The sequence below is a fragment of the Phaenicophaeus curvirostris genome, chromosome 15 (assembly GCF_032191515.1).
Source record: "Phaenicophaeus curvirostris isolate KB17595 chromosome 15, BPBGC_Pcur_1.0, whole genome shotgun sequence".
NCBI lineage: Eukaryota > Metazoa > Chordata > Aves > Cuculiformes > Cuculidae > Phaenicophaeus > Phaenicophaeus curvirostris.
In genome coordinates, this window is record NC_091406.1 from 19342575 (window position 1) to 19367402 (window position 24828).

The following is a 24828-nucleotide window of genomic DNA, read 5'->3' on the forward strand; positions in this document are numbered from 1 at the left end:
GGACATGGCCCTGAGTGGACATAAGGACATATGTAGTGGTGGAATTGGTCGTGTTAGGTTAACGGTTGGAATCTTTGCTCTCTAGGATCTTTTCCAACCTTAATGATTCTATGAATCTACACAGGTTAAATGGACAAGAAATCATTTACTATTCACTGTACAATGGTCTTCACTACAGCAGCCTGCCCTCAGGACTTAGGTTTTCTCAGAACCTTGGCAGAAGGGATGGCTGTAGTCCTCTCATTTCCCTCTTCCTGGTAGCAGTTTTTCATCACCAAATGCCCACATCCTGACACTCTCCCAAATACTGCCCCAAAGGAACAAGTATGCTCCTTTTGTGCCATCCATCTTCTGAAACTCCTACGCCTTAAGCGCCACAAACAATTTGTGCTCCAACATCTCACCAGTGCCATCACCAGACACAGCAGTCAGGACAGTTGGGAATTTCATTCATAAAGGTCACAGCTATGAAGAGGCCTTTGCACACCCCGGGCTCCTGTTAGGGGAGGGTCAAGGTTCCCCTGACCTGGATATAATGGGGCCCTGTCACAGCCAGAAGCTCAGTGCCCTGAAGACCCACAGAGCCTTGCCAACAAATCATTGCTCCACACAGGTTCCCTCAAGGCTCTATCAGGCACATCTCCAAACAGAAGAAATGGACCGAATCAACTCTATATCAGCCAAGGGACAACAGGAGAAAACAGTGCTCAGCCTTTGAAAAACATTCACAGACCTTTCCCAGAAGGAACATCTCTACAAAGACCCCAGTCTCCATACAGGCATTCGGGTGTTCCCTTTATTTCACTTTTGCACACAACAATATCCTGGTTTACAATGGTACAGTTGATAACTGCAGTACAAGCAGTTCTTCCAAGCATTCCATGCCAGCTAAACTATCCATTATAATAGAGGGGTGAGAGTCCTTCTTCAGAGGAATCCACAAGACAATGGTCAAACACAGTTCAGAGAGTAGAAGGAGAAAGGGTAAAACCAAAAATACAAATGCTGTAACACAAATCCAGAAAAACAGACCAGGTCTGCTTCCAGCGGACAGCAGTGAAACTGGTGAAAGCTCTGAAAGGAATGTCCTGTAGAAGCATATAAGGACTTCAGCTTTGCCATTCCATCAATACCAAAACCACTATGATACATATTTCTAAGGCAATCCCAAGGAGGCAGCCCACCCACACTTTGACTATGGGTCAAAGGAAGATCTCGTGCACTTTACTACTGAAGATGAGACAGCACTACTCAACATGTAGTTGAGCTCAACATGTCACTCTTGCCTGCTGCGCTGGAATTCTGTGCACCACAATGTGTGCATGGGAGCACCCTCCTGCTTCCCTTGGCAGCCTTTATGCAGCTATGCAGTCACACAATGGCTGGACAGAAAGACAGAGACACCAGAAGGCAAAACACAGATTTCATGCATCTCAGAGGCAGAGGCATCCAGAACCCAGAGCAGAAACAGCTCCATGCACGCATCACCTTGTAACACAATACTCACAAATTTCTTGCTTTCCTGACTCAGAATGAGGGCTACACGCATTTCAGCAAGGACCTTGCCAGTACGTTACAGCACAGAAAGAGATTGATGACCTTGACCTACAGTGGTAGCAATGGAATGAAGCCCAATCTGAAAGCATCTAGGAAACGCCTGTAATAGAGCTGAAATATTTTATCATCATAATTAAGGAGATTTTAGCTTTTTGAGGTTTTTTTGAGTTTTGGAGGAGAGGCAATTTTTCTGCTAATATCAGTAACTACAGGGTGGGAAAAATGATGCCAACTGTAAAGGCAGATTAACTCTAGGGAAACCATTGCCACAGGTTATAGCCTGGAGTGCTTCCTATCACCAGGGCCTGAAGCCTCTGCCTGTGCTGACTCCGTGCTAGTTAAGGGAAAGACTATTGAACTGTTCCCCAGAGAGCATCCCTGCATTCTCTGGTGCCACATCCGCAGTGGTGAGAGGACCATGTGGAAAATCCTGTTCACCATCAGTGTCTCTGCCCAGGGCACAGTGCTGTGGTGGCAGGCTGGGCAGGATGGGCTTCAGGAACTTGAACTCACTGTTGCCCGAGCCGGTTGTGAGGTTGATCTCGTAGCAATAGGGATGGGGCAGGGTCCCTGTAGAGGCTGCATCAGCCAGGCTGCTTGGAAAGTTGCTGGCAGCATAAAGCACACGTCTATCCTTCAGCTCCTTTCTCTTGCACACTTTGCAAGCGATGAAGGTTACCATGGATGCGAGAAAGAGCAACGAGACAAAGACCAAGGAAATGATTAAATAGACTGTCAGAGAGTCTTCTTCATCCTCCATGTCCGGGCTGCCATGTGGTAGACGCACATCTGAGAAGTCATTGAGCAGAAGTGCACTCAGTGTTGCTGTGGCCGACAGCGGTGGTCGCCCATTGTCTCGCACCAGGATGATGAGCTTCTGCTTCACAGTGTCTCTCTCCGTCACTGGCCTCCTCAGACGCACTTCCCCACTTTGGGCACCCACCACAAACAGACCGGGGTCACTGGCCTTCAGCAGGTGGTACGAGAGCCATGAGTTCTGCCCAGAGTCGGCATCAACAGCCACCACTTTGGTGAGCAGGTACCCCGCCTCAGCCGACATGGGCACCAGCTCGCTGGATGCTGGGCTGCTGTCCTGGGCTGGATGCAGCACCAGTGGAGCATTGTCATTCTCATCCACCACAAGGAGGTGGACAGTGACGTTGGCACTGAGGGGAGGAGATCCTGCATCAGAGGCAATCACCAAGACCTCAACCTGCTTCAGCTGCTCGTAGTCCAGAGGTCGCAGCACAAACACGTGCCCATTCTCAGAATTCACAGAAATGCAGGAACAGGGAGGCTGCCCTGTGGGGTGAGCTGGTGCCATGGAATAGGTCACCTTGGCATTGGGTCCTATGTCAGCATCTGAGGCATACACGGTTCCAACAAGAACAGTGGGGACATTGTTTTCATGCACGTACATGGTGTATGATGTCTGGTTGAAGACAGGTGCATTGTCGTTGACATCAGAGATGTCCACGGTGAAGGTCTGGGTGGTGGTGAGAGGAGGTGACCCCGCATCTGCTGCTGTGACAGTCAGGATGTACCGTGAGGTCTCCTCCCTGTCCACTGTGGTCACAGTCACCAGCTCATAGTAATTCTTATAGGCTGGCCGCAGGGAGAATGACAGCTGGTCCTCAAGGGCACAGGTGACCTTCCCGTTGGCTCCAGAATCACGGTCCCTGACAGAGAAGAAGGCAACCACTGTCCCAGGTAACGCATTCTCAGGGAGGGGGCTGCTGAAGGAACTCACCACCAGCTCTGGTGCATTGTCATTCACATCCAGAACCTCCACCAATACCTTGCAGATTGCTGAGAGGCCCCCACCATCTGTTGCCCGAACACTGAGCTCATATCTCTGAGCCACCTCAAAGTCCAGAGGCTTTGCGAGTTTAATTTCACCACTCACGGGGTCAATCTCTAAAACTGATTCGCTCTGGTCCACCTCTTGCCTAAACTGGTAGGAGATGTCCGCATTAGAACCTGCATCCTGATCAGTTGCCAGCACACTCAGAACCACGGTGCCCTCGGGGGCATTTTCCAAAACCTGACCGACATAGAGCTTCTGTGTGAAGATGGGAGCATTATCATTTACATCTAAAACAACGACGTGGATCTGAGATGTTCCACTCCTCGGGGGAGAGCCCCCGTCCACAGCAATGAGACTGAAACTCATCTCTGCCTGCTCCTCTCTGTCTAGAGGCTTTTCCAAAACCAAATCCACATGTTTCTCTTCCTCACTCTGACTCCCAAAGGAGACAGAAAAGTACTCGTTCTCGGGAGAGATGCTGTAAGACTGGACACTGTTGCTACCAATATCCAGGTCCCGAGCCCCCATTAAAGGGAAACGCGAGCCGGGGTTGCTGGTCTCAGGGATCCTAAGCGTGATCTGCTCGTCCGGGAAGCGGGGCGAGTGGTCGTTGACGTCCCGCACGGCCACCTCGATGCGGAAGAACTGCAGCGGGTCGGCCAGCAGCAGCTCCAAGGGCAGCGTGCAGGCGGGCGCCTGGGCGCACAGCTCCTCCCGGTCGAGCCTCTCGGCCACGACGAGGCGGCCGGTGGCGCGGTCCAAGCGCAAGCGCTGCCGGCCGTCCTCCGAGGCCAGGCGGGCGCGGCGAGCCGAGAGCTGCGCCGGGGCCAGCCCCGCGTCCTCGGCCACGTCGGCTACGAGCGAGCCGCTCGGCGCCTCCTCGGCTACGGAGTAGCGCAGGGGCTGGGAGCGAGCGTGCGGCAGCGAGAGGAGAGCAGAGAGACAAAGCACTTGCCTTGCGATCGCCATGGCGGGGCGGCGGGCGGGCTCCGGCGGGCGGCTCGGGCGCGCGGTCCTCGGCGGCGAGCGGCGCCCGGCAGCGGCGAGGGCGGCGGCGAGGGCGGCGGCGAGGGCGGGCGGGCTCCCTGGGGCCGAGTGCGGCTGGCGGCCCGGCAGCGGCTGGCCCGGGGCCCCGCTCGCCGCCGCTCGCCGCCGCCCGGCTGCGCTGCGCTGGGCAGGGCCGGGCCGGGCTCGGGCGCCTCCCCGCCCGCAGCCGCTCGGCGCCGCCTTGGCCGGGAGCTCCCCCCTGCGGGCCGCGGCGGGACTGCGCCTCCCGCCACCGCCACCGCGCTTCCCTCTCGCCGAGACACACGCTCCGCGCTCCGCTCGCCGCACCCGGCGGCCTTGCAAGGGCTCCAGAGGGCTTTGTGCTCAGCGACCGGGCTGAGCTCCTGCCCCGGGGGGAGGAGGCGGCGCCGCAGGGCTGGGAGATAAAAGGCAGCGAAGCGCACAGGGAGGTCACTAATTAGAGCCCCGGATACACAAACGCTAACGGTCCGGAGCTAACGGAGACAGCAGCAAAGCCCAGGGATCTAAGGACACTCAGCGATGTGTATTCAAGGTATCATTCAAGAAAAGGTACCATTCAAGGTACCACTGAAGAAAAATAAACACAGAAAAGGTGATGTAGGAAAAAGCTATCTTAAAGATGAGCATCCAGGTTTCAGTATTTCCCTTAATATTTAGAAGTAATTGAGGGGATTGAAGCCACGGACTTCAACCAGATGTATTGAAGACATTTTATTGACTTAGATGTTTCTTTATAGCCCTTTTTGGTTACATAACCGGGTGCCCACGGGGGTATCCACAGTGTATTATTAGCTAAAGGTAAGTGGCCACAAACCTATATTATTGGCTAAACTACCGCGCATGCTAAAAAAAACAAGTTAGACAAAAACTGACTAAGTTGATAGTTCTCATACGTTGTTTTTCTGTCAGTTCGTACCTGATTCCACCGAACTAGCTCTTGTATTCCTTTCAGCTGGCTTTTCTTTATCAGAAGACTGTCTCTGTTTCAGGGACTTCTCGGGGTTGCTCGGTATCAACTAGGCCCACAGCAGCAAGGCCTTCTTCTCTGTAAAATGTCTCCACAAGTAATAACGCTCTCACAGTCATGCACGGAATCTATGAGGTATCAACATGCAACACAGTCCTCGCCCTCCATCCATGTCACAATTATAGAACACCTATATGAAGAAAACCAGGCGGTGGGGCCGTTACTCCCCACTGTTCCTTAACCTCTACGGTTTTGAGAACCAGGTCGAGGTCCAGCTGCCCTCCTCCTTTACATTGATAGGCTTGATCTAAGGGAAACGCTCAGAGCTGGATGCAGAGGAGCGCGAGAAGTGAGGACTTGGAGGGCAGCTGAGACGAGCCTGATCCTCCTAGGAGGCCCGCAGCAGCAGCTCTCAGACACTCTCTAAACTAGAAGCTGGCATAAACATTGCCAGAAATGTGTCCCATGGCAAAGGGCAATTTTTTTCTGAAATGCACCGGGATTGTTCCTCCCGATTCCAAAGAGAGAGACTGCTCGGAGGCGCTTTAAGCAGCATGTCTCGGACCTCTGCTTCCCACAGAAAATCGCCCTCCACCCTTCTCTGCCTTCAGAGGATGTCCAAGTCGCTCTGATTTCCCCTGCATAAAGTCTACTCCACAATGCACGCCCTGAGTCTCGAAATTCTGCTCTTCGGTGCCCTTCCCTCTCGCGGAGACTCGCGCTGCTCCTCTCATTGCACCGAGAGCTGACCTCAGATCACGCTTTTTCCCCTGCATAAAATCCCCTCCAAATGCATCGACAGATTCCTGAAATCCTGCTTGGAGACTGACTAGTGATCACACACACAACACACACACACGAGGGAGTTGCAAGGTGGGTTTTATTGGGTTAATTGACTTCAGGCATTTGATTGCTTAAATGTGCGAGCGACAGGAAATATCACATACACTTTATAGCCCATTACCGATTAATGAAAGAAGAAAACAGAAAGCTGCTCTACGCTCTGTCTTCTAGAGTTCGTCAAGCAGAGTGTAAAAGCCTGTTTCACTGTAAAATGACAAACAGCACTTTCAATTCTCTACTACTTTATACTCAACAAGCCGGAAATGTTATCTTGCACTTTACCTAATAAAAGAAAACAAATACATTGCTCAAAGCCCACGCTTTACAGTTTGAGGAACCAGCGAACTCCTGGTCAAATGTGCGGAGAGTGCCGGTGTCAGTAGTTTCTAATTAAATCGGTTATAACGGAGTGCAGTGACTGGAGACACGATTCCAGAATGCTCTCAGAAGAAAAATAAACTCAGAAAAGGTGATGTAGGAAAAAGCTATCTTGAAGATATGCTTCCAGGTTTCAGTATTACACTTAACATTGAGAAGTAATAATGCTCTCATAGTCATGCACTGAGTCTCGGGGTAGTCAACATGCAACACAGTCCTCGTCCTCCGTCCATGTCACAATTACACAACATTTATATGAAGAAAACAATACTGAAGAGGAGAATGGGTTTGCTCTCTCACAGAGAAACCTTGCTCTTCCCTGTCCTTTTTTCGGTGTTTTCCCTGGGAGGACGCTGTCCAGGGACGACAGACACGCTCGCCTTTCCCCTCGTTTACTGAGTGGGGAGCCAAGGGTTTGCATCAGAATTGCCATGGAGCTCCTTCCCCCTGTTTGCAGTGCAAGCTGCTTCCGCACGTCTGCGAGCCGTGTCTGCGGAGATGGGAGCTCTGTCCTGCAAGAACGGAGAGCGCAGGCTGTCATTTGGGCGTTGAAGGGAGGCAAGAAGAGCGAGGGGCTGAGAGGACCCGTGGGACACTGCTGCATGGAGGATGTTACTCTCCTCTGTCCAGAGACAGAGAATTTGGGACAAATCGGTGGGGCTCTGACCTCAGCTGGGACAAACTAAAGCTGACTCTAAGGACAACTCTACAACACCGAGAGGAGCCACAACACCGAGAATCCCCACGTGAGCGACACCCCGCGCCCCCCGCGCTGCTCCCTCCCCGCTCCCCGCCTCGCCCCGGCCCGGGCAGGTCCCTCACCTCTGCAGCCCGGTCGCCGTCGTCGCCGAGGTTGGCCGCCTCCGTGGAGCAGAGCGAGCTCCGCTGCTCGGCCGGGCCGGGGGGCAGCCCGGCGGGGAAGCAGGGCAGGAGGGGCCCGAGGAAGCGCAAGTCGCCGTCGAGGCTGCCGGCGGCGAAGCAGACGTCGTAGACGGAGCTGCGGGGCAGGGAGCCCGCGCTGCTCGGCGGGGCGGACTGCGGGAAGGCGGGCAAGCTCTCGGCCGCGCTGCGCCGGGCCCGCCGCACCTTGGCCGCCACGGCGGCCCCCGCCGTGGCCAGGAAGAGGGCGGACACGCAGGCCAGGCAGACGGTGAGGGAGAGGGTGAGCGGCCCCTCGGGCTCGGCGGCCGGCGCCTCCTCGGCGCCCCGCAGATGGGCGTCGGAGAAGCCGCCGACCAGGGCGATGCCGAGGGTGGCGGTGGCGGAGCGCGGCGGCCGCCCGCGGTCTCGCACCAGCACGACGAGCCTGTGCCGGGGCGCGTCCCGCTCCGCCACGGCCCGCGCCGTGCGCACCTCGCCGCTGTGCGGCCCCACGCGGAACAGCCCCGGCTCCGTCGCCTTCCACAGCTCGTACGACAGCCACGCGTTCTGCCCCGCGTCCACCGCCACCACCTTGGCCACCAGGTACCCCGCCTCGGCCGAGCGCGGCACCAGCTCGCCCGCCGCCGCGCCGCTGCTCTCGGCGGGCGGGTGCAGCACCACGGGCGCGTTGTCGTTCTCGTCGCGCACCACCACGCGCAGCACCGCCTGGGCGCTCAGCGGCGGCGAGCCGCCGTCGGCAGCGCGCACCGCCACCTCCAAGGCGCGCACCTGCTCGTAGTCCAGCGGCCGCAGCAGGAAAACGGCGCCGCTCTCGGCGTTCACCGACACCGCGGGCTGCTCCGCGCCCTCCTGCCGCACCAGCGCGTATCTCACGCGCCCGTTCGCTCCCGCGTCGGCGTCCGTGGCGCTCACGCTGCCGATGCGGACCATGGGGCCCTCGTTCTCCGACACCGACGCCGTGTAAACCGCCTGCGTGAACTCGGGCGCGTTGTCGTTCACGTCCGACACCTGCACCCGCAGGCTCGCCCGGGAGCTCAGCCGCCTCCTGCCCCGGTCCGCGGCTCTCACCGTCACGTTATACTCTGCCGCCCTCTCCCTGTCCAGCGCCGCCGTCGTCCTCAGCTCGTAGTACTCATCCCCGCCGCCCGTCAGCATGAAGGGCGAGTCCCCGTCGATGGAGCACTCCGTCCTGCCGTTGTCGCCGGAGTCGCGGTCCCGCACGCTCAACAGGGCCACCACGGTGCGGGGCGGCGCGTCCTCGGGAATGGAGACCGACTGGGAGGTGAGCGTTATCTCCGGGGCGTTGTCGTTCACGTCCAGCACCTCCACCCGCACTTTGCAATGCGCAGACAGGCTCCCGCCGTCGGTGGCTCTCACCGCCAACTCGTGGCGTTCCGCTTCCTCGAAGTCGACGTTTCCCGCCACCCGGATCTCCCCGGTGTCAGGGTTCAGCTGGAAGAGCTGCCGGGACCCCTCTGATGTTTCGGTGAAGCTGTATCGCACTTTCCCGTTGGACCCTTCGTCGGGATCCGCGGCCGCGACTCTGAGCACCAGCTGCCCCGGGGGGCTGTTCTCGGCCAGTTGCACCTCGTAGACCTCCCGACTGAAGACCGGGGTGTTGTCATTAGCATCCACCACGATAATCCGCACCTGAGCAGTTCCCGACCTCGGTGGGGAGCCACCATCTGTGGCGATGAGGAGTAGACTCAGCTGCGGCTGCTCTTCCCGGTCCAGGTGCCGTTCTAAGACCAGTTCCAGGTATCTAACTTCATCATTCCCTGTTCCGAAATCGAGGGAGAAATGCGAATTTGTCCCGAGACTGTAGTTCTGCAATCCGTTGCTGCCCACGTCCCTGTCCCTGGCACTTTGCAGAGGGAAACGGGACCCAGGAGATGTCGTTTCGGGAATCTCTAAAACCACCTCCTTCTCCGGGAAGACGGGAGAGTTGTCGTTCACGTCAAGAACCTCCAACTCCCCTCGGATCAGCTCCAAGGGATTTTCAAAGACTATCTTAAAGAAGACGGTGCAGGTGTCTCTCCTCGGACACATCTCCTCTCGGTCCAGAGACTCCTTTGCCGTCAGCGCTCCCGTGTTTCGATTGAGGTGGAAAAGCCGCTCGTTCCCCTCGGACACAACGCGCGCCTTGCGAGCCGCCAGCTGGCTCGGAGAAAGCCCCAGGTCCTCTGCAATATTGCCCACAAACGACTCCCTCTCCATCTCCTCCGCCAGGGAATAGCGGAGGGGTTCGGCCCCGCTCTGACACACGCAAACGCACACAAGCAACAAGATCACTCGCCTCTGCTGCTCTCCGCTCCGTCTCCCACTCGCTCGCACTCGCCACAAAAGCCATTCCCCGTCCTCCGTCGTTCCCAGCATCGTCCAGCCGCGTCCGAGGCGGATTTGGTCAGCAATCCCGGGCTGAGGGGCCTGAAAGCCCCCGAGCTCCCCGACTCCGTGTGCCGCCGCCCTTCCCGAGCGGCTCCCGCGGCTCTTTCTCTCCGCCGGTGCCTGCAAAGCCGGGGCGGGCACAGGAACCCGCCGGTTCGCGGCCAACACCCCCACCCAGCGTCGCACGGGGGAATATTTCCTCTGCTGCTCAGCCGCGGCAGAGCCGCCAGCCCGGCCTTTGCTGCTGGAGGCTGCGCTCCCCGTGCCCACCGGAGCCAAAAGGCGCAGTGGGAACGCTCTCTCTTTGCTAGGAAGCAGCTCCCTCCCCGCAGACAGAGCGCGGCTCTGGGCAGCACTGCCCGGCTCCTAAACGCCAGCTCCTCATCCGCAGCTCGGGGTTTTCCTCTGAGTGGGCAGTGCAAGATCCTCCACTTCCACGGGACACATTGAGGGCTTGTTCCTCCTCTTCTAAGCTTGTTCATCAGCACAGGACCCTTAGCGAGTGGGGCGGGTCCGAGAAGAACCTCTATAGGATGTGAGAGCTGGTGCCAGAGGGGAAAGTTTCTATAAGGAAATGCTTCCCCATCACCTTCGCTCACCACCAGCCCAGAATGACACTGCTGCTCTAGGACACAACATCCTCATTCTGTTTTCTTCGCATTGTGGATCACACCTCGCCCAAAGGACACAAAACTGCTTCTATAGGAGAACAAGCTCGAACTCCATCACCTGGGTAACGATTCATGAACACAGAGACTTAGCATAAAATGCAAGGAATCAAAGAGGAGAGGTCACAAATTAAACGCCCAGATACTCAAACGCTAACGATCAGGAGCTAACGGAGGAAACAGCAAAGGCTAAATATCGAAGAACACTGAGTGATGGTCCATTAAAGGCACCATTCAAGACAATCTCAAGAGGTACAACCAGCAATTTGTAAATGAGAAAGGGAAGGAGAAGAGATTATACTTGATCATCACAAAGGATCTCACAGAAAAATGCAGATGGATTATGACCTGTTTTAGGGGGATTGAAGGAATGTGTAAAGTTCACTATGTGATCATTAGAGGCAGGATCAAACTCGGTAAAAGGGAGAGTTCAAGATTGCACCTGGGAGGCACTAACATGGGGAAACCGAGGGGATATGGGAGAGTGAGGGGTCCATTAGGTCTCACCACCCATTTGCCGATCAGGATGACCAAACTGGCTCCTGAGTATCCCCCGCCCCCGCATATCACATATAGCAGAGTTACACCATAAGCACAGAACAAAGTCTGGGACGCCATCCTTAATGCAGAAGTACTAAGATTTGTGAATAGAAAACAACATATGTTGTATTTTGATGGAATATAAATGTAGAAACTATACGTTTTGTGTGTTGGAAGTGGCCTGAGCTATGATTCTGCAGTTCTTTGAGTCCATACATGAGAGAGTCTGCAGAAGCTCCACTCGCAGGAACTTTGTGGAAACATCTATAAAGACTTTATCACTGAACTCTGGACAGGTCGTAGAGCCTCTCACAAACCTCTAGAGGATATTAATATTGGTCTAGACTTGAGCTCATACTCTTGACATAGAATTGTAGCATTATAGGTAATAAGCTGTTTAAGTGCAGTCCTGAGTCCTACTCTGTCTCCATTGGGATGTGACAACCATGAAAGTGGTTTCACTGTTCTCTACACTCACAGTCTATGCTGCTGTGTCATAACTCAAGCAAGCAGAGAAGACCAGCTGAGCCCAACAGGGAACTCCTGATAGACTTCAAAGAGAAAAAAGTATCATGTCATCTCTGGAAGCTAGTCAGCTCCATCAACTTCCACAGCTCATACAACAGACAAGTGTTCTGACCTGCATCCACCGTCACCACCTTGGCCACCAGCGAGCCGGGCTCCCATGATGGTGATGCTAGATCCATGCCTGACACCGCCAAGCCTGTGCCCACCGATGGCGGGTGCAGCACCTGTGGCATGTTGTAATTTTCATACACAATCTCCAGCTGCACCCACACATTGGACTCCCACACCGTCTCCAGCTCCAATCCTCACCACACTGCATCAACTCTCAGATGATCTCTCCAGCTGTAACAGGAGACTATCCCACAGCACTCATTCAGGGTAGTCTCTCACACAAGTCCTACCCACCCACACATCCTACTCTGACGAGCACCTCGGGAAGCTCAGCAGTGTGTTGTTTCCTGTATTGGAGGGCCTCAACATTCCCCCTCTCACATGGTAATAAACATAATAAACCATCTGGTTAGGAACTGCATCAGACACCTGGACCCTCCAGATGAAATGATCCCAGAAGCAGCTGACTTAGACCAAGAAGTGCTGGTTCCTCGGGGTCTCAGTGAGACTGAGAGAGACAGATGTCATTCACTCCTCATTCATTGTTGCTCATGCTATTGGAGATCTGCATAGATACCACTCTGTCCCTGTAGATGAGGAAAACTCTGGGCAGTTACTTCAGACAGGGCTCCAGCCATACACAGCAGCCATGCAGACCCCCATCAAAGAAAAGATAGATTGCCCCCGTTTCAGTCATTCAAGCCATTTTAAGACTTTCATGCAGGAAAGTGATTCTACTCCTCACTTCGGCTGTCATGCTAAAAGAAGTTTGGAGGTAGACCTCTTGTTCAAATGTGGCCTTCTCTTCAGCAGCAAGTGGGTGCTGCCTGCAGGTTCCATGGTTCCAGTGAGCTGGCTGAGTTTCTCCTGCTGACCAGGGATTTTCTAGCACAACACAGCACAGCAAAGGTCTGTGCCTTTCCACATTAATTGGATTGTGGATCACTCAGTTCTCCATGTACAATGGTCTTCTGCTCAGAATCAATACACCAGCCCTGGCTCAGGACCTATATTTTTATGGGGGCCTTGCAGAAGGCACAGATCCAGTCCTCTGCACTTCCTGACAGCAAAGCCTCCTCCTGACTGCAGTTTTCACCCACCAAATGCCCACCTCCTGGTGACCCCCAAGCACCTCCTGAAAGGAAAATGTCTGTTGTCTTTGTGAAATCAATGGCTGAAAATATTTAGAATCAAAACACTTTGTGCTGAAAAAACAAACAGTTGTCATCCACAGCCAGAGCTGTCAGAAGAGTTGGAAATTTCACTCCTCAACCTTACTGATTTGCGGGGCCTTTGCACACCCAAGGCCACTCTTTGAGGAGCAACCAGGTTCCCCTGACCTGGATCTAACTAGGCCCCATCAGAAGCTCAGTGCTCAGAAGAGCCACAGAGGCCTGACAGCAAATCCCTGTTCCCCAACATTTTCCTGAATTATCTACTGGCTGTGTCTCCAAACTGAAGAAATGCCCCTGCTAAACCTTAATTCAGCCAAGGGTAACAGGAGAAAAAAGGTCCCAGCCTTTTGAAAAATATTCACAGACCTTTCCAAGAATGAACACTCCACAAATACTGCTGTCTCCACACGCGGCATTCATGTGTTCTGTTTATTTCACTTTTACACACAAAGCTGTTCCAGATTACAAGAGTACAGTTCAAAACTGCAGCACAACACTGTGGGAGTGTTCCCAAATATTCTCTGCCACTCAAACATTCCCTTATTATAGATGGGGGGACAGTCCTTCTTAAGAGGAATTGGCAAGACAATGCTCAAACACAGTCCACAAATTAGAAGGAGAAACAGTAAAAAGGAGAAAGCAATTGCTGCACCAAAAGACAATGAATGTGTTTTCACAACTCTACACTTACAGTCTATGAACAGGCAATGCCACTGTGCCAAAAGCCAAGCAAGAGGAGCAGAAGTCCATCTGGACTACAGGGAACTCCTTAAAGAGCTCAAGTCGGGAAATAAATGCTATCTTCTCTAGAAGCAAGATCAGGCTTTGCAGGAAGATTGCAGACCTGTGGCTTGTGTATGCAGGGAGAACACACCATAGACCAAAGCTCAGTTAGAGGCAAAATTCACCAGTGCTGTGTCAGTCACCGAGAAAGACTTTTTCAATTTGTTTATAGCAGAAGGAGTTCTAAAGAAAAGAATGGATTGATACTTGTTGAAGACAGTCACCTGACCTTAGGCTGCCCAGTCCACTGTGTTGGAGGACCATGAGGGTGGGAACAGCGACTTTTCCTTCATGGACGCTGAAATTGTCAGAGAACAGCTGTATCCGCTGAATATTCACAAGTCCATTTGGCCTGATGGGGGCCCTCACAGAGTACTGAAGGAGCTTGCGGATGTTACAGTAGGACCCCTCTAGATCATCTACTGAAGATTTTAAGGGATTTGATAGGTCCCTGCTGACTGGAAGCTGGCCAGAGCTATTCCACCTGTCCAACAAGGACTGAGTACTATTGAAAGTCATTTAACGAATAATGCACTTGTCAGGCACAATCAACTTGTTCACCAGGGCAAAGTCTCTTTAAATCAATTCAATGTCCTTCTACATCACCTGGCTCGTGCATCTGGGATGGTCAGTGGATTTTGTATTTTTGGATTGTATTAACATTTGTTATACTGTTCCAGCAATCTTCTTGAAATTGTGTCCAACTATGACATGAACTGCCTGAATTGCAGGGCTCCGCTTACGAGGAGCGGCTGAGAGAGCTGGAGTTGTTTAGCCTGGAGAAGAGGAGGCTGAGGGGAGACTTCATTGCTCTCAAACTACCTGAAAGGAGGTGGTAGAGAGGAGGGTGCTGGCCTCTTCTCCGAAGTGACAGGGGACAGGACAAGAGGGAATGGCCTCAAGCTCCACCAGCGGAGGTTTAGGCTGGACATTAGGAAAAAATTCTTCACAGAAAGGGTCATTGGGCACTGGAACAGGCTGCCCAGGGAGGTGGTTGAGTCACCTTCCCTGGAGGGGTTTAATGCACGGGTGGACAAGGTGCTAAGGGACATGGTTCAGTGTTTGATAGGAATGGTTGGACTCGATGATCCAGTGGGTCTCTTCCAGCCTGGTTATTCTATGATTCTATGATTCAAAGCTGTGTAGTTACTTGGGCTACATCTACCTGGTGACTGCTCAGCAGTGGTGTTCTCAGGGTTCAATTCTAGGGCCAGTTTGGTTAAATATATTTCATAATGACAGACAAAAGGGCAAACCACATCCTGGGAAGCATAAACACAGAATAACCAGCCAGTCAAGAGAGTCTCCAGCTCAATTCAGTCTTGGTGCAGCCTCACCTTGAGTCCTGTGTGCAGTTCTGGGCCCCACCATTTATGAAGGATGTTAAGTTACTGGAATGCTTCCAGAGGGCAGCTACAAGGCTGGTGATGGGTCTGCAAGGAATGTTCTGTGAGGAGCACCTAAGGACTGAGGGTCTGCCTAGTTTGGAGAAAAGGAGTCTGAGAGAAGGAGGGGGTGATCTCTTCCCTCTCACATCAAACAACAGGACATGGGGGAATGTTTCAAAGCTGCCTCAGGGGAGGTTCAAGCAGTTGGTCTAAGAGGATATTGGCAGGTCCCCTCCAACTAAAACATTCTATTCGGTCCCATCCCATTCCACCATCATTAATGATGGCATATTTCCAAGGAAATTCCAAGGATACAACTCTCTTACGAGACCAAGGAAGACCTCGTGCCAAATACAGCCCTCCCCCAGAGAAGATGAGACTTCTGTACACAAAGGCTCTAAGTGTCTATCTTGCGAGCTGAGCTGCAATGCTGTGCACCACAATGCCTGGAAATGATCAGCCCCCTGCTTCCTGGGCAGCCTTTGTGCAGTGTATACAGTCACACAAGGGCTGTACAGACAGACAGAGTGACCAGAATGCAAAACACACACAACCCACATATCTCAGACAGAGACATCCTGAACCCAGAGAAGAAACAGCTCTATGCACGAACCATGTTGTAACACAGTACTCACAACTCCCTTGATTTCATAGAATCATAGAATACTTTGGGTTGGAAGGGACCTTAAAGATCATCTAGTTCCAACTTCCCTACCATGGGCAGGGACATGTCCCAGTAGATCACGCTGCCCAAGGCCCCATTCAACCTGTTCAAAGCACATCCAGGGATGGGGGAGCCACAATTTCCCTGGGCAACCTGTTGCTGTGCCTCATCACTCTCATAGTGAAGAAATTTCCTGACCAGAATGACCACTACATGCATTTCAGTGAGGATTTAATTTGTCAGCCCGACCTTCCCATTGTATTACAACACAGAATAAGAGGCCCACAACTTTGAACAACAGCAAGTGACACAAGAACTAGGCTGGGAGCACTGGAAGTAAATATATTTTTGGAGGAGTCACACATGGGTATAAAACCTCTGAAACATTATTAAGTGACTGAGGGTGCCTTTTGTTTCGATTGTTGTTTTGAGGAGGAGAAAATATTTTTTCTGAGATAGAATTTGAGGAGAACCAATGAAGGCAGTTTCCAATGCAGATGAACTGTGCAGGAAAAATAGCCAGAGATCCCATCCTGTCAATAAGCCTGAAGCTTTTGGCTGTGCGGATTCCATCCTAGTTAAAGGAAAGACTATTGAAGTCTTCCCCAGAGAGCATCCCTGTGTTCTCTGGTAGCACATCCTCAGCAGTGAGAGGGCCTTGGGGAAAATCCTGTTCACCATCAGCGTCTCCGCCCAGGGCACAGTGCCGTGGTGGCAGGTGCACAGCAGCCATGCAGACCCCCATCAAAGAAAAGAAAGATTGACCCCGTTTCAGTCATTCAAGCCATTTTAAGACTTTCATGCAAGAACTTGATTCTACTCCTCACTTCAGCTGTCACACTAAAAGAAGTTTGGAGGTAGAGCTCTTGTTCACATGTGGCTTTCTCTCTAGCAGCAAGTGGGTGCTGCCTGCAGGTTCCATGGTTCCAGTGAGCTGGCTGAGTTTCTGCTGCTGACCGGGGATTTTGGAGCACAACACAGCACAGCAAAGGTCTGTGCCTTTCCACATTAATTGGACTGTAGATCACTCAGTTCTCCACATACAATGGTCTTCTGCTCAGAATCACTTCATCAGACCAGGTTCAGGACTTATCTTTTTATGGGGGCCTTGCAGAAGGCACAGCTCCAGTCCTCTACATTTCCTGACAGCAAAGCCTCTTCCTGGCTACAGTTTTCACCCACCAAATGCCCACCTCCTGATGACGCAAAAGGAAGATGTCTGTTGTCTTTGTGATATCCACACCTCTAAATATTTAGCATCAAAACATTTGGTGTTGAAAAAACAAACAGTTACATCCACAACCAGAGCTGTCAAAAGAGTTGGAAATTTCACTCCTCAACCTTACTGATTTGCAGGGCCTTTGCACACCCAAGGCCACTCTTCGAGGAGGGACCAGGTCCCCCTGACCTGGATCTAACTTAGCCCTGTTACAGCCAGAAGCTCAGTGCCTGGAAGAGCCACAGAGGCCTGACAGCAAATCCCTGTTCCCACAACTTTCCTGAATGCTCTACCGAATGTGTCTCCAAACTGAAGAAAGGCCCCTGCTCAACCTTAATTCAACCAAGGGACAATAGAAGGAAAAAAGTTTTTGAAAAATATTCACAGAGCTTTCCCAGAATGAACAACCCCACAGACTACTGTCTCCACACAAGGCATACACGTGTTCTCTTTATTTCACTTTTACACACAAAGCTGTCCCAGATTACAACTGTACAGTTCATAACTACAGCACAACACTGTGAGAGGGTTTCCAAATACTCTCTGCCAGTCAAACATTTTCTTACTATACATGAGGTTACAGTCCCTCTTAAGAGGAATTGGCAAGATAAAGCTCAAACACAGTTCACAAAGTAGAAAGAGAAAGGGCCAAAGGGAGAAAGCAAATGCTGTAACACAAACCCAGAAAATCATAGTGGGATAGCTTTCCACTTACTACAAGAAGCCTCTCAACTCAGAACAACAATGACAAGAGTAAACCCAATGGCCTGTTTCCAAGTTCATCTCCATGCTACCTTCAGACAAAATCCTTTGAAGCAATTCCTGGTGTTTCCTCACTCTCCACACAAAGACAACAAACATGTTTTCACAACTCTACACTTACAGCCAATGAACAGGCTACGCCACTGTGCCAAAAGCCAAGCAAGAGGGGCAGAAGTCCATCTGGGCCCTACAGGAATCTCGTGGAGCTCAAGCGGAGAAATAAATTCTATCATCTCTGGAAGCAAGATGAGACGTTGCAGGAAGATTGCAGACCTGTGGCTTGTGTATGCAGGGAGAACACACCATAGGCCAAAGCTCAGTTAGAGGCAAAACTGGCCAGTGCTGTGTCAGGCACCAAGACAGACATTTTCAATATGTTTATAGTAGAACGCTGTCTAAGAAAATTTGGATTGATACTTGTTGAAGATGGTCACCTAACCCTGGGCTGCCTAGTCCACTGAGGTGGAGGACCATGAGGGTGGGAACAGTGACTTTTCCTTCATGGATGCTGAAATTGTCAGAGATCAGCTGTATCAGCTGAATATTCACAAATCCATTTGGCCTGATGGGGGCCCTCACAGAGTACTGAAGGAGCCTGCAAATGTTACAGCAGGACCATTCTAGATCATCTAATGAAGCTGGCCAGAGGTATTCCAGCTGTCCAACAAGGAAAATATTGTTTAACATTTTGTCAGCCCTGAAGTGCTCAGGCAGTTGGACTTAGATGATCCTTATATCTCCCTTCCAACTAAAGTATTCTACTCTATTCTATTCCATTCCATCCTCTTCCATCTCAACATCGTTACTGCTGATATATTTCCAAGGAAATCCCTATTTAATCCCTTTAAATGCTGAGAACGATGAATAGAATCGCTCCAGGCAGGACTGCAGCCATGCAGATCTTGGTCATAGAAAGAAAGAGTCCCACCTGCTTCAGTCATTCAAGCCCTTTTAGGACCTTCCTGCAAATGAACAATTCTGTTCCTCATTACTGGTGCCATAGTAAAAGATGTTCACACGCAGACTTCTTGCTCTTAGGTGACTTTCTCACCAGCAGCAGCAAGTTGGTGCTGCCAGCAGGCTCTGCGGTTACAGTGAGTAGAGTTAACCCTTCTGCAAAGGATTTTGTAACACCAAAAGGGCTGTCAAGCATTGGCACAGGCTGCCCAGGGAAGTGGCTGAGGCACCGTCCCTGAACATGGCCCTGGGTGGATATAGGGACATACGTAGTGGTGGAGTAGGTTGTGCAACGTTAACAGTTGGAATCTTTACTCTCAAGGATTTTTTCCAAAGTAAATGATTCTACGAATCTACACAGCTTCAGACAGTGGAAGGAGAAAGAGCAAATCCAAAATTGCCAAAGCTGTAACACAAACCCACAAAATCAGATCAGGTCTGCTTTCAGAGGACAACAATGAAGCTGGTGAAAGGTCGTGTAAAAGCATGTAAGGACTTCAGCTTTGCCATTCCATTCCATTCCAACAAGGCCATGCTACGTATTTCCAAGGCAATCCCAAGGAGGCAGCATACCCACACCACCCATATAGGTCAAAGGAATATCTCGTACCCTTTCCTGCTCTTCACTATGCAAGATGAGACAGCATAACTAAGGCTCAACATGTCACTCTTGCCTGCGGACCTGGAATGCTGTGCACCTCAATGTGTGCATGCGAGCGCCCTCCTGCTTCCCTTCGCAGACTTTTGCAGCGTATGCAGTCACACAATGGCTGGACAGAAAGACAGAGACATCACAAGGCAAAACACACAGAGTCCATGCATCTCAGATGCAGAAACATCCAGAACCCAGAGCAGAAACAGCTCCATGCATGCATCACCTTCTATCACAATACTCAGAAATTTCTTGCTTTTCTGACCCAGAATGAAGGCTACATGCATTTCTAGCAAGGACCTTGCTATTGAAATACACCACAGAAAAAGAGATCCATGACCTTGGCCAACAGCAAGTGATATGAAGCCCACTCTGAAAGCATCTAAGAAATGCCTGTAATAGAGCTGAAATATTTTATCATCATAATTAAGGAGACTTTAGCTTCTTTCAGTTTTTTTAGTGTTTTGGAGGAGAGACGTTGTCTTCTGATTTTGGTAATTTCAGGGTAGGAAAATTGATGCCAATTGTAAAGGCAGATTAACTCTAGGGAAACCATTGCCACAGGTTATACCCTGGAGCATTTCTTATCACAAGGCCCGAAGCCTCTGGCTGTGCTGACTCTATGCTAGTTAAAGGAAAGACTATTGAACTGTTCCGCAGAGAGCATCCCTGAGTTCTCTGGTGCCACATCCTCAGTGGTGAGAGGGCCTTCGGGAAAATCCTGTTCACCATCAGTGTCCCCGCCCAGGGCACAGTGCTGTGGTGGCAGGCTGGGCAGGATGGGCTTCAGGAACTTGAACTCACTGTTGCCCGAGCCGGTTGTGAGGTTGATCTCGTAGCAGTAGGGATGGGGCAGGGTCCCTGCAGAGGCTGCATCAGCCAGGCTACTCGGAAAGTTGCTGGTAGCATAAAGCACATGTCCATCCTTCAGCTCCTTTCTCTTGCAAAACTTGAAAGCGATGAAGGTTGAAATGGATGCGAGGAAAAGCAGTGAGACAAAGACCAGGGAAATGACTAAATAGGTTGTCAGGGAGTTGCCCTCCTCCTCTGTGTCCAGGCTGCTGTGTGGTAGGCGCACATCTGAGAAGTCATTGAGCAAAAGTGCACTCAGTGCTGCTGTGGCCGACAGTGGTGGCTGCCCATTGTCTCGCACCAGGATGATGAGATTCTGCTTCACAGTGTCTCTCTCCGTCACTGGCCTCCTCAGACGCACCTCCCCACTTTGGGCACCCACCACAAACAGACCGGGGTCACTGGCCTTCAGCAGGTGGTACGACAGCCACGAGTTCTGCCCAGAGTCGGCATCAATAGCCACCACTTTGGTGACCAGGTACCCTGCCTCAGCTGACATGGGCACCAGCTCACTGGATGCTGGGCTGCTGTCCTGGGCTGGATGCAGCACCACTGGAGCATTGTCATTCTCATCCACCACAACAAGGTGGACAGTGACATTGGCACTGAGGGAAGGAGATCCTGCATCAGAGGCAATCACCAACACCTCAATCTGCTTCAGCTGCTCATAGTCCAGAGGTCGCAGCACAAACACGTGCCCATTCTCAGAGTTCACAGAGATGCAGGAGCAGGGAGGCTGCTCTGTGGTGAGAGGTGGTGCCAGGGAATAAGTCACCTTGGCATTGGGCCCAATGTCAACATCTGATGCATGGACAGTTCCAACGAGCATGGTGGGGACATTGTTCTCACGCACATACATGATGTATGATGTCTGGTTGAAGACAGGTGCATTGTCATTGACATCAGAGATGTCCACCGTGAAGGTCTGGGTGGTAGTGAGAGGAGGTGACCCTGCGTCTGCTGCTGTGACAGTTACAATGTACCGTGCCATTTCCTCCCGGTCCAGTGTGGTCACAGTCACCAGCTCATAGTAATTCTTATAGGCTGGCCGCAGGGAGAATGACAGCTGGTCCTCAAGGGCACAGGTAATCTTCCCATTTTCTCCTGCATCACGGTCCCTGACAGAGAAGAAGGCAACCACTGTCCCAGGTGACACGTTCTCGGGGAGGGGGCTGCTGAAGGAACTCACCACCAGCTCTGGTGCATTGTCATTCACATCCAGCACCTCCACCAATACCTTGCAGATTGCTGAGAGGCCTCCCCCATCCGTGGCTTGCACACTGAGTTCGTGTTTCTGTGCTGTCTCAAAGTCCAGAGGCTTTCTGAGTTTAATTTCACCGCTCTTGGCATCAATCTCAAATGCCAAGTGTCTCTGGCCAACCTCTTCAATAAACTGGTAGGAGATGTCCCCATTAGTACCCACATCCGGATCAGTTGCCATTACCCTCAGAACCACGGTGCCCTCGGGGGCATTTTCCAAAATCTGACCAACATAGAGCTTCTGTGTGAAGATGGGAGAGTTGTCGTTTACATCCAGAACAACAATGTGGATTTGAGTTGTTCCACTCCTCGGGGGAGAGCCCCCATCCACAGCAATGAGACTGAAACTCATCTCTGCCTGCTCCTCTCTGTCTAAGGGCTTTTCCAAAACCAGTTCCACATATTTCTCTTCCTCACTCTGACTCCTAAAGGAGACACTAAAGTACTCGTTCTCGGGAGAGATGCTGTAAGACTGGACGCTATTGCTACCAATATCCAGGTCCTCAGCCCCCACCACCGGGAAACGCGAGCCGGGGTTGCTGGTCTCAGGGATCCTAAGCGTGATCTGCTCGTCCGGGAAGCGGGGCGAGTGGTCGTTGACGTCCCGCACGGCCACCTCGATGCGGAAGAACTGCAGCGGGTCGGCCAGCAGCAGCTCCAAGGGCAGCGTGCAGGCGGGCGCCTGGGCGCACAGCTCCTCCCGGTCGAGCCTCTCGGCCACGACGAGGCGGCCGGTGGCGCGGTCCAAGCGCAAGCGCTGCCGGCCGTCCTCCGAGGCCAGGCGGGCGCGGCGAGCCGAGAGCTGCGCCGGGGCCAGCCCCGCGTCCTCGGCCACGTCGGCTACGAGCGAGCCGCTCGGCGCCTCCTCGGCTACGGAGTAGCGCAGGGGCTGGGAGCGAGCGTGCGGCAGCGAGAGGAGAGCAGAGAGACAAAGCACTTGCCTTGCGATCGCCATGGCGGGGCGGCGGGCGGGCTCCGGCGGGCGGCTCGGGCGCGCGGTCCTCGGCGGCGAGCGGCGCCCGGCAGCGGCGAGGGCGGCGGCGAGGGCGGCGGCGAGGGCGGGCGGGCTCCCTGGGGCCGAGTGCGGCTGGCGGCCCGGCAGCGGCTGGCCCGGGGCCCCGCTCGCCGCCGCTCGCCGCCGCCCGGCTGCGCTGCGCTGGGCAGGGCCGGGCCGGGCTCGGGCGCCTCCCCGCCCGCAGCCGCTCGGCGCCGCCTTGGCCGGGAGCTCCCCCCTGCGGGCCGCGGCGGGACTGCGCCTCCCGCCACCGCCACCGCCACCGCGCTTCCCTCTCGCCGAGACACACGCTCCGCGCTCCGCTCGCCGCACCCGGCGGCCTTGCAAGGGCTCCAGAGGGCTTTGTGCTCAGCGACCGGGCTGAGCTCCTGCCCCGGGGGGAGGAGGCGGTGCCGCAGGGCTGGGAGATAAAAGGCAGCGAAGCACACAGGGAGGTCACTAATTAGAGCCCCGGATACACAAACGCTAACGGTCCGGAGCTAACGGAGACAGCAGCAAAGCCCAGGGATCTAAGGACACGCAGCGATGGCACATTAAAGGGACCATTCTAATAGACAATGGGAAGAGGTTCAGAGAAAATCTTTTTAAACTAGAAGGCGGCATAAACATTGCCTTGGATGAACAGAAAGGGTCTCATGGGAAAGGGGATTTTTTTTCTGAATTGCACCGGAATTGTTCCCCCCGATTCCAAACAGAGAGACCACTTTGAAGGCTCCATAAGCAGCATCTCTCGGACCTCAGCTTCCCACAAAAAATCGCCCTCCACCCTTCTCTGCCTTCTGAGAATGTCATGCTTCCAAGTCGCACTGATTTCCCCTGCATAAAAACTACTCCACAATGCACGGATTGATTTTCGAAATTCTGCTCTTTGCACTCTTTCCTCTCGCGAAGCCTCGCTCTTCTCCTCTCGGGGCACCGAGACCTGTCCTCAGATCGCGCTTTTTCACCTGCATAAAATCCACTCCGAATGCTCCGTTTGATACCCGAAATCCTGCTAGGGGACTGACTAGTGATCTTCCACACACCACACACACCCGAGCGACTTCCAAGAGGGTTTTTATTGCGTTAATTGACATCAGGCATTTGATTGTTTAAATGTGCTAGGACAGGAAATATCACATACACTTCACAGCTCTTTATCGATTAACGAAGACAAAAGAAAACAGAAAGATACTCAACGCCCCGTCTTCTACAGTGACTCAAGCCGAGTGTAAAACTTGTTTCACTGTAAAACTATAAACAGCACTTTTAGTTCCCTACGACTTTATACTCAACAATCCACAAATGTTACCTTGCACTTTACATTATAAAAGAAAACGAATACATTTCTTAAAACCCAAGCTTTATCGTTTGAGGAACCTGTGAATTACCGGTCAAAAGTGTGAAGACTGCCAGTGTCAGTCGTTTCTAATGAAATTGGTTTTAACGGAGTACAGAAAACGGAGACATGATTACAGTACGGTCTCCAAAGAAAAAATAAACACAAAAAAGATTATGTAATAAAAAGCTCATCTTGAAGATGAGATTCCAGGTTTCAGTATTTCCCTTAATATTTAGAAGCAGTAACGCTCTCACAGTCATGCACGGAGTCTCAGAGCTATCAACATGCAACACAGTCCTCGTCCTCCATCCATGTCACAATTACAGAATATTTATATGAAGAAAACAATGCTGAAGAGGAGAATGGGTTTGCTCTCGCAGAGAAACCTTGTTCTTCCCTGGTCCTTTTTTCGGTGTTGTCTCTGTGAGGACGTTGGCCAGGGACGACAGACACGTTCGCTTTCCCATTGCTTACAGAGCGGGAAGCCAAGAGTTTGGATCCATGAGCAGTCAGAAGAGTTGGGAATTTCAGCACCAAAGGGCACGGCTATGAAGAGGCCTTTGCACACCCAGGGCTCCTGTTAGGGGAGGGACAAGGTTCCCCTGACCGGGATATAATGGGGCCCTGTCACAGCCAGAAACTCAGTGCTCTGAAGACCCACAGAGCCTTGACAACAAATTATTGCTCCACACAGGTTCCCTCAATGCTCTATTGGGCATTTCTACAAACAGAAGAAATGGACCCAATCAACCTTACATCAGCCAAGGGACAACAGGAGAAAACACTGCTCAGCCTTTGAAAAACATTCGCAGAGCTTTCCCAGAAGGAACATCTCTACAAAGATCCCAGTCTCCATACAGGCATTCAGGTGTTCTCTTTATTTCACTTCTGCACACAATATCCTTGTTTACAATGGTGCAAATTATAACTGCAACACAACACAGTGGGAGGGCTTCTAAGCATTCCTTGCCAGTTAAACTATCCATTATTATAGAGGGGTGAGAGTCCTTCTTCAGAGGAATTGGCAAGACAATGGCCAAACACAGTTCACAAAGTAGAAGGAGAAAGGGTAAAACAAAAAA

General features: G+C 52.3%; 2 protein-coding genes across 2 annotated transcripts; both read right to left on the minus strand.

The window, feature by feature from the left end:
- Positions 1 to 1891: 1891 nt before the first annotated feature.
- On the minus strand, positions 1892 to 22365 carry LOC138726998 (protocadherin beta-15-like). Its single transcript, XM_069869115.1, has 2 exons — positions 21376 to 22365; positions 1892 to 3343 (listed from the first exon to the last, which is right to left on the minus strand). The coding sequence occupies exons 1-2, from the start codon at positions 22363 to 22365 to the stop codon at positions 1892 to 1894; spliced, it is 2442 nt and encodes an 813-aa protein (XP_069725216.1).
- On the minus strand, positions 19924 to 21369 carry LOC138727211 (protocadherin beta-4-like; the record flags this gene model as incomplete). The annotated part of the gene is made up of 1 exon (XM_069869501.1): positions 19924 to 21369. A coding segment is annotated over one exon (1446 nt), but the record flags the coding sequence as incomplete, so codon positions are not given.
- Positions 22366 to 24828: the final 2463 nt, after the last annotated feature.

Coding starts and splice junctions, on each gene's coding strand:
- LOC138726998 (XM_069869115.1), bottom strand. CDS start 22,365: ATGGCGATCGCAAGGCAAGTGCTTTGTCTCTCTGCTCTCCTCTCGCTG. Junction 3,344..21,375: donor TCTGCAAGGTATTGGTGGAG/GTGCTGGATGTG, acceptor GTATTGGTGGAG/GTTCTGGATGTGAATGACAA.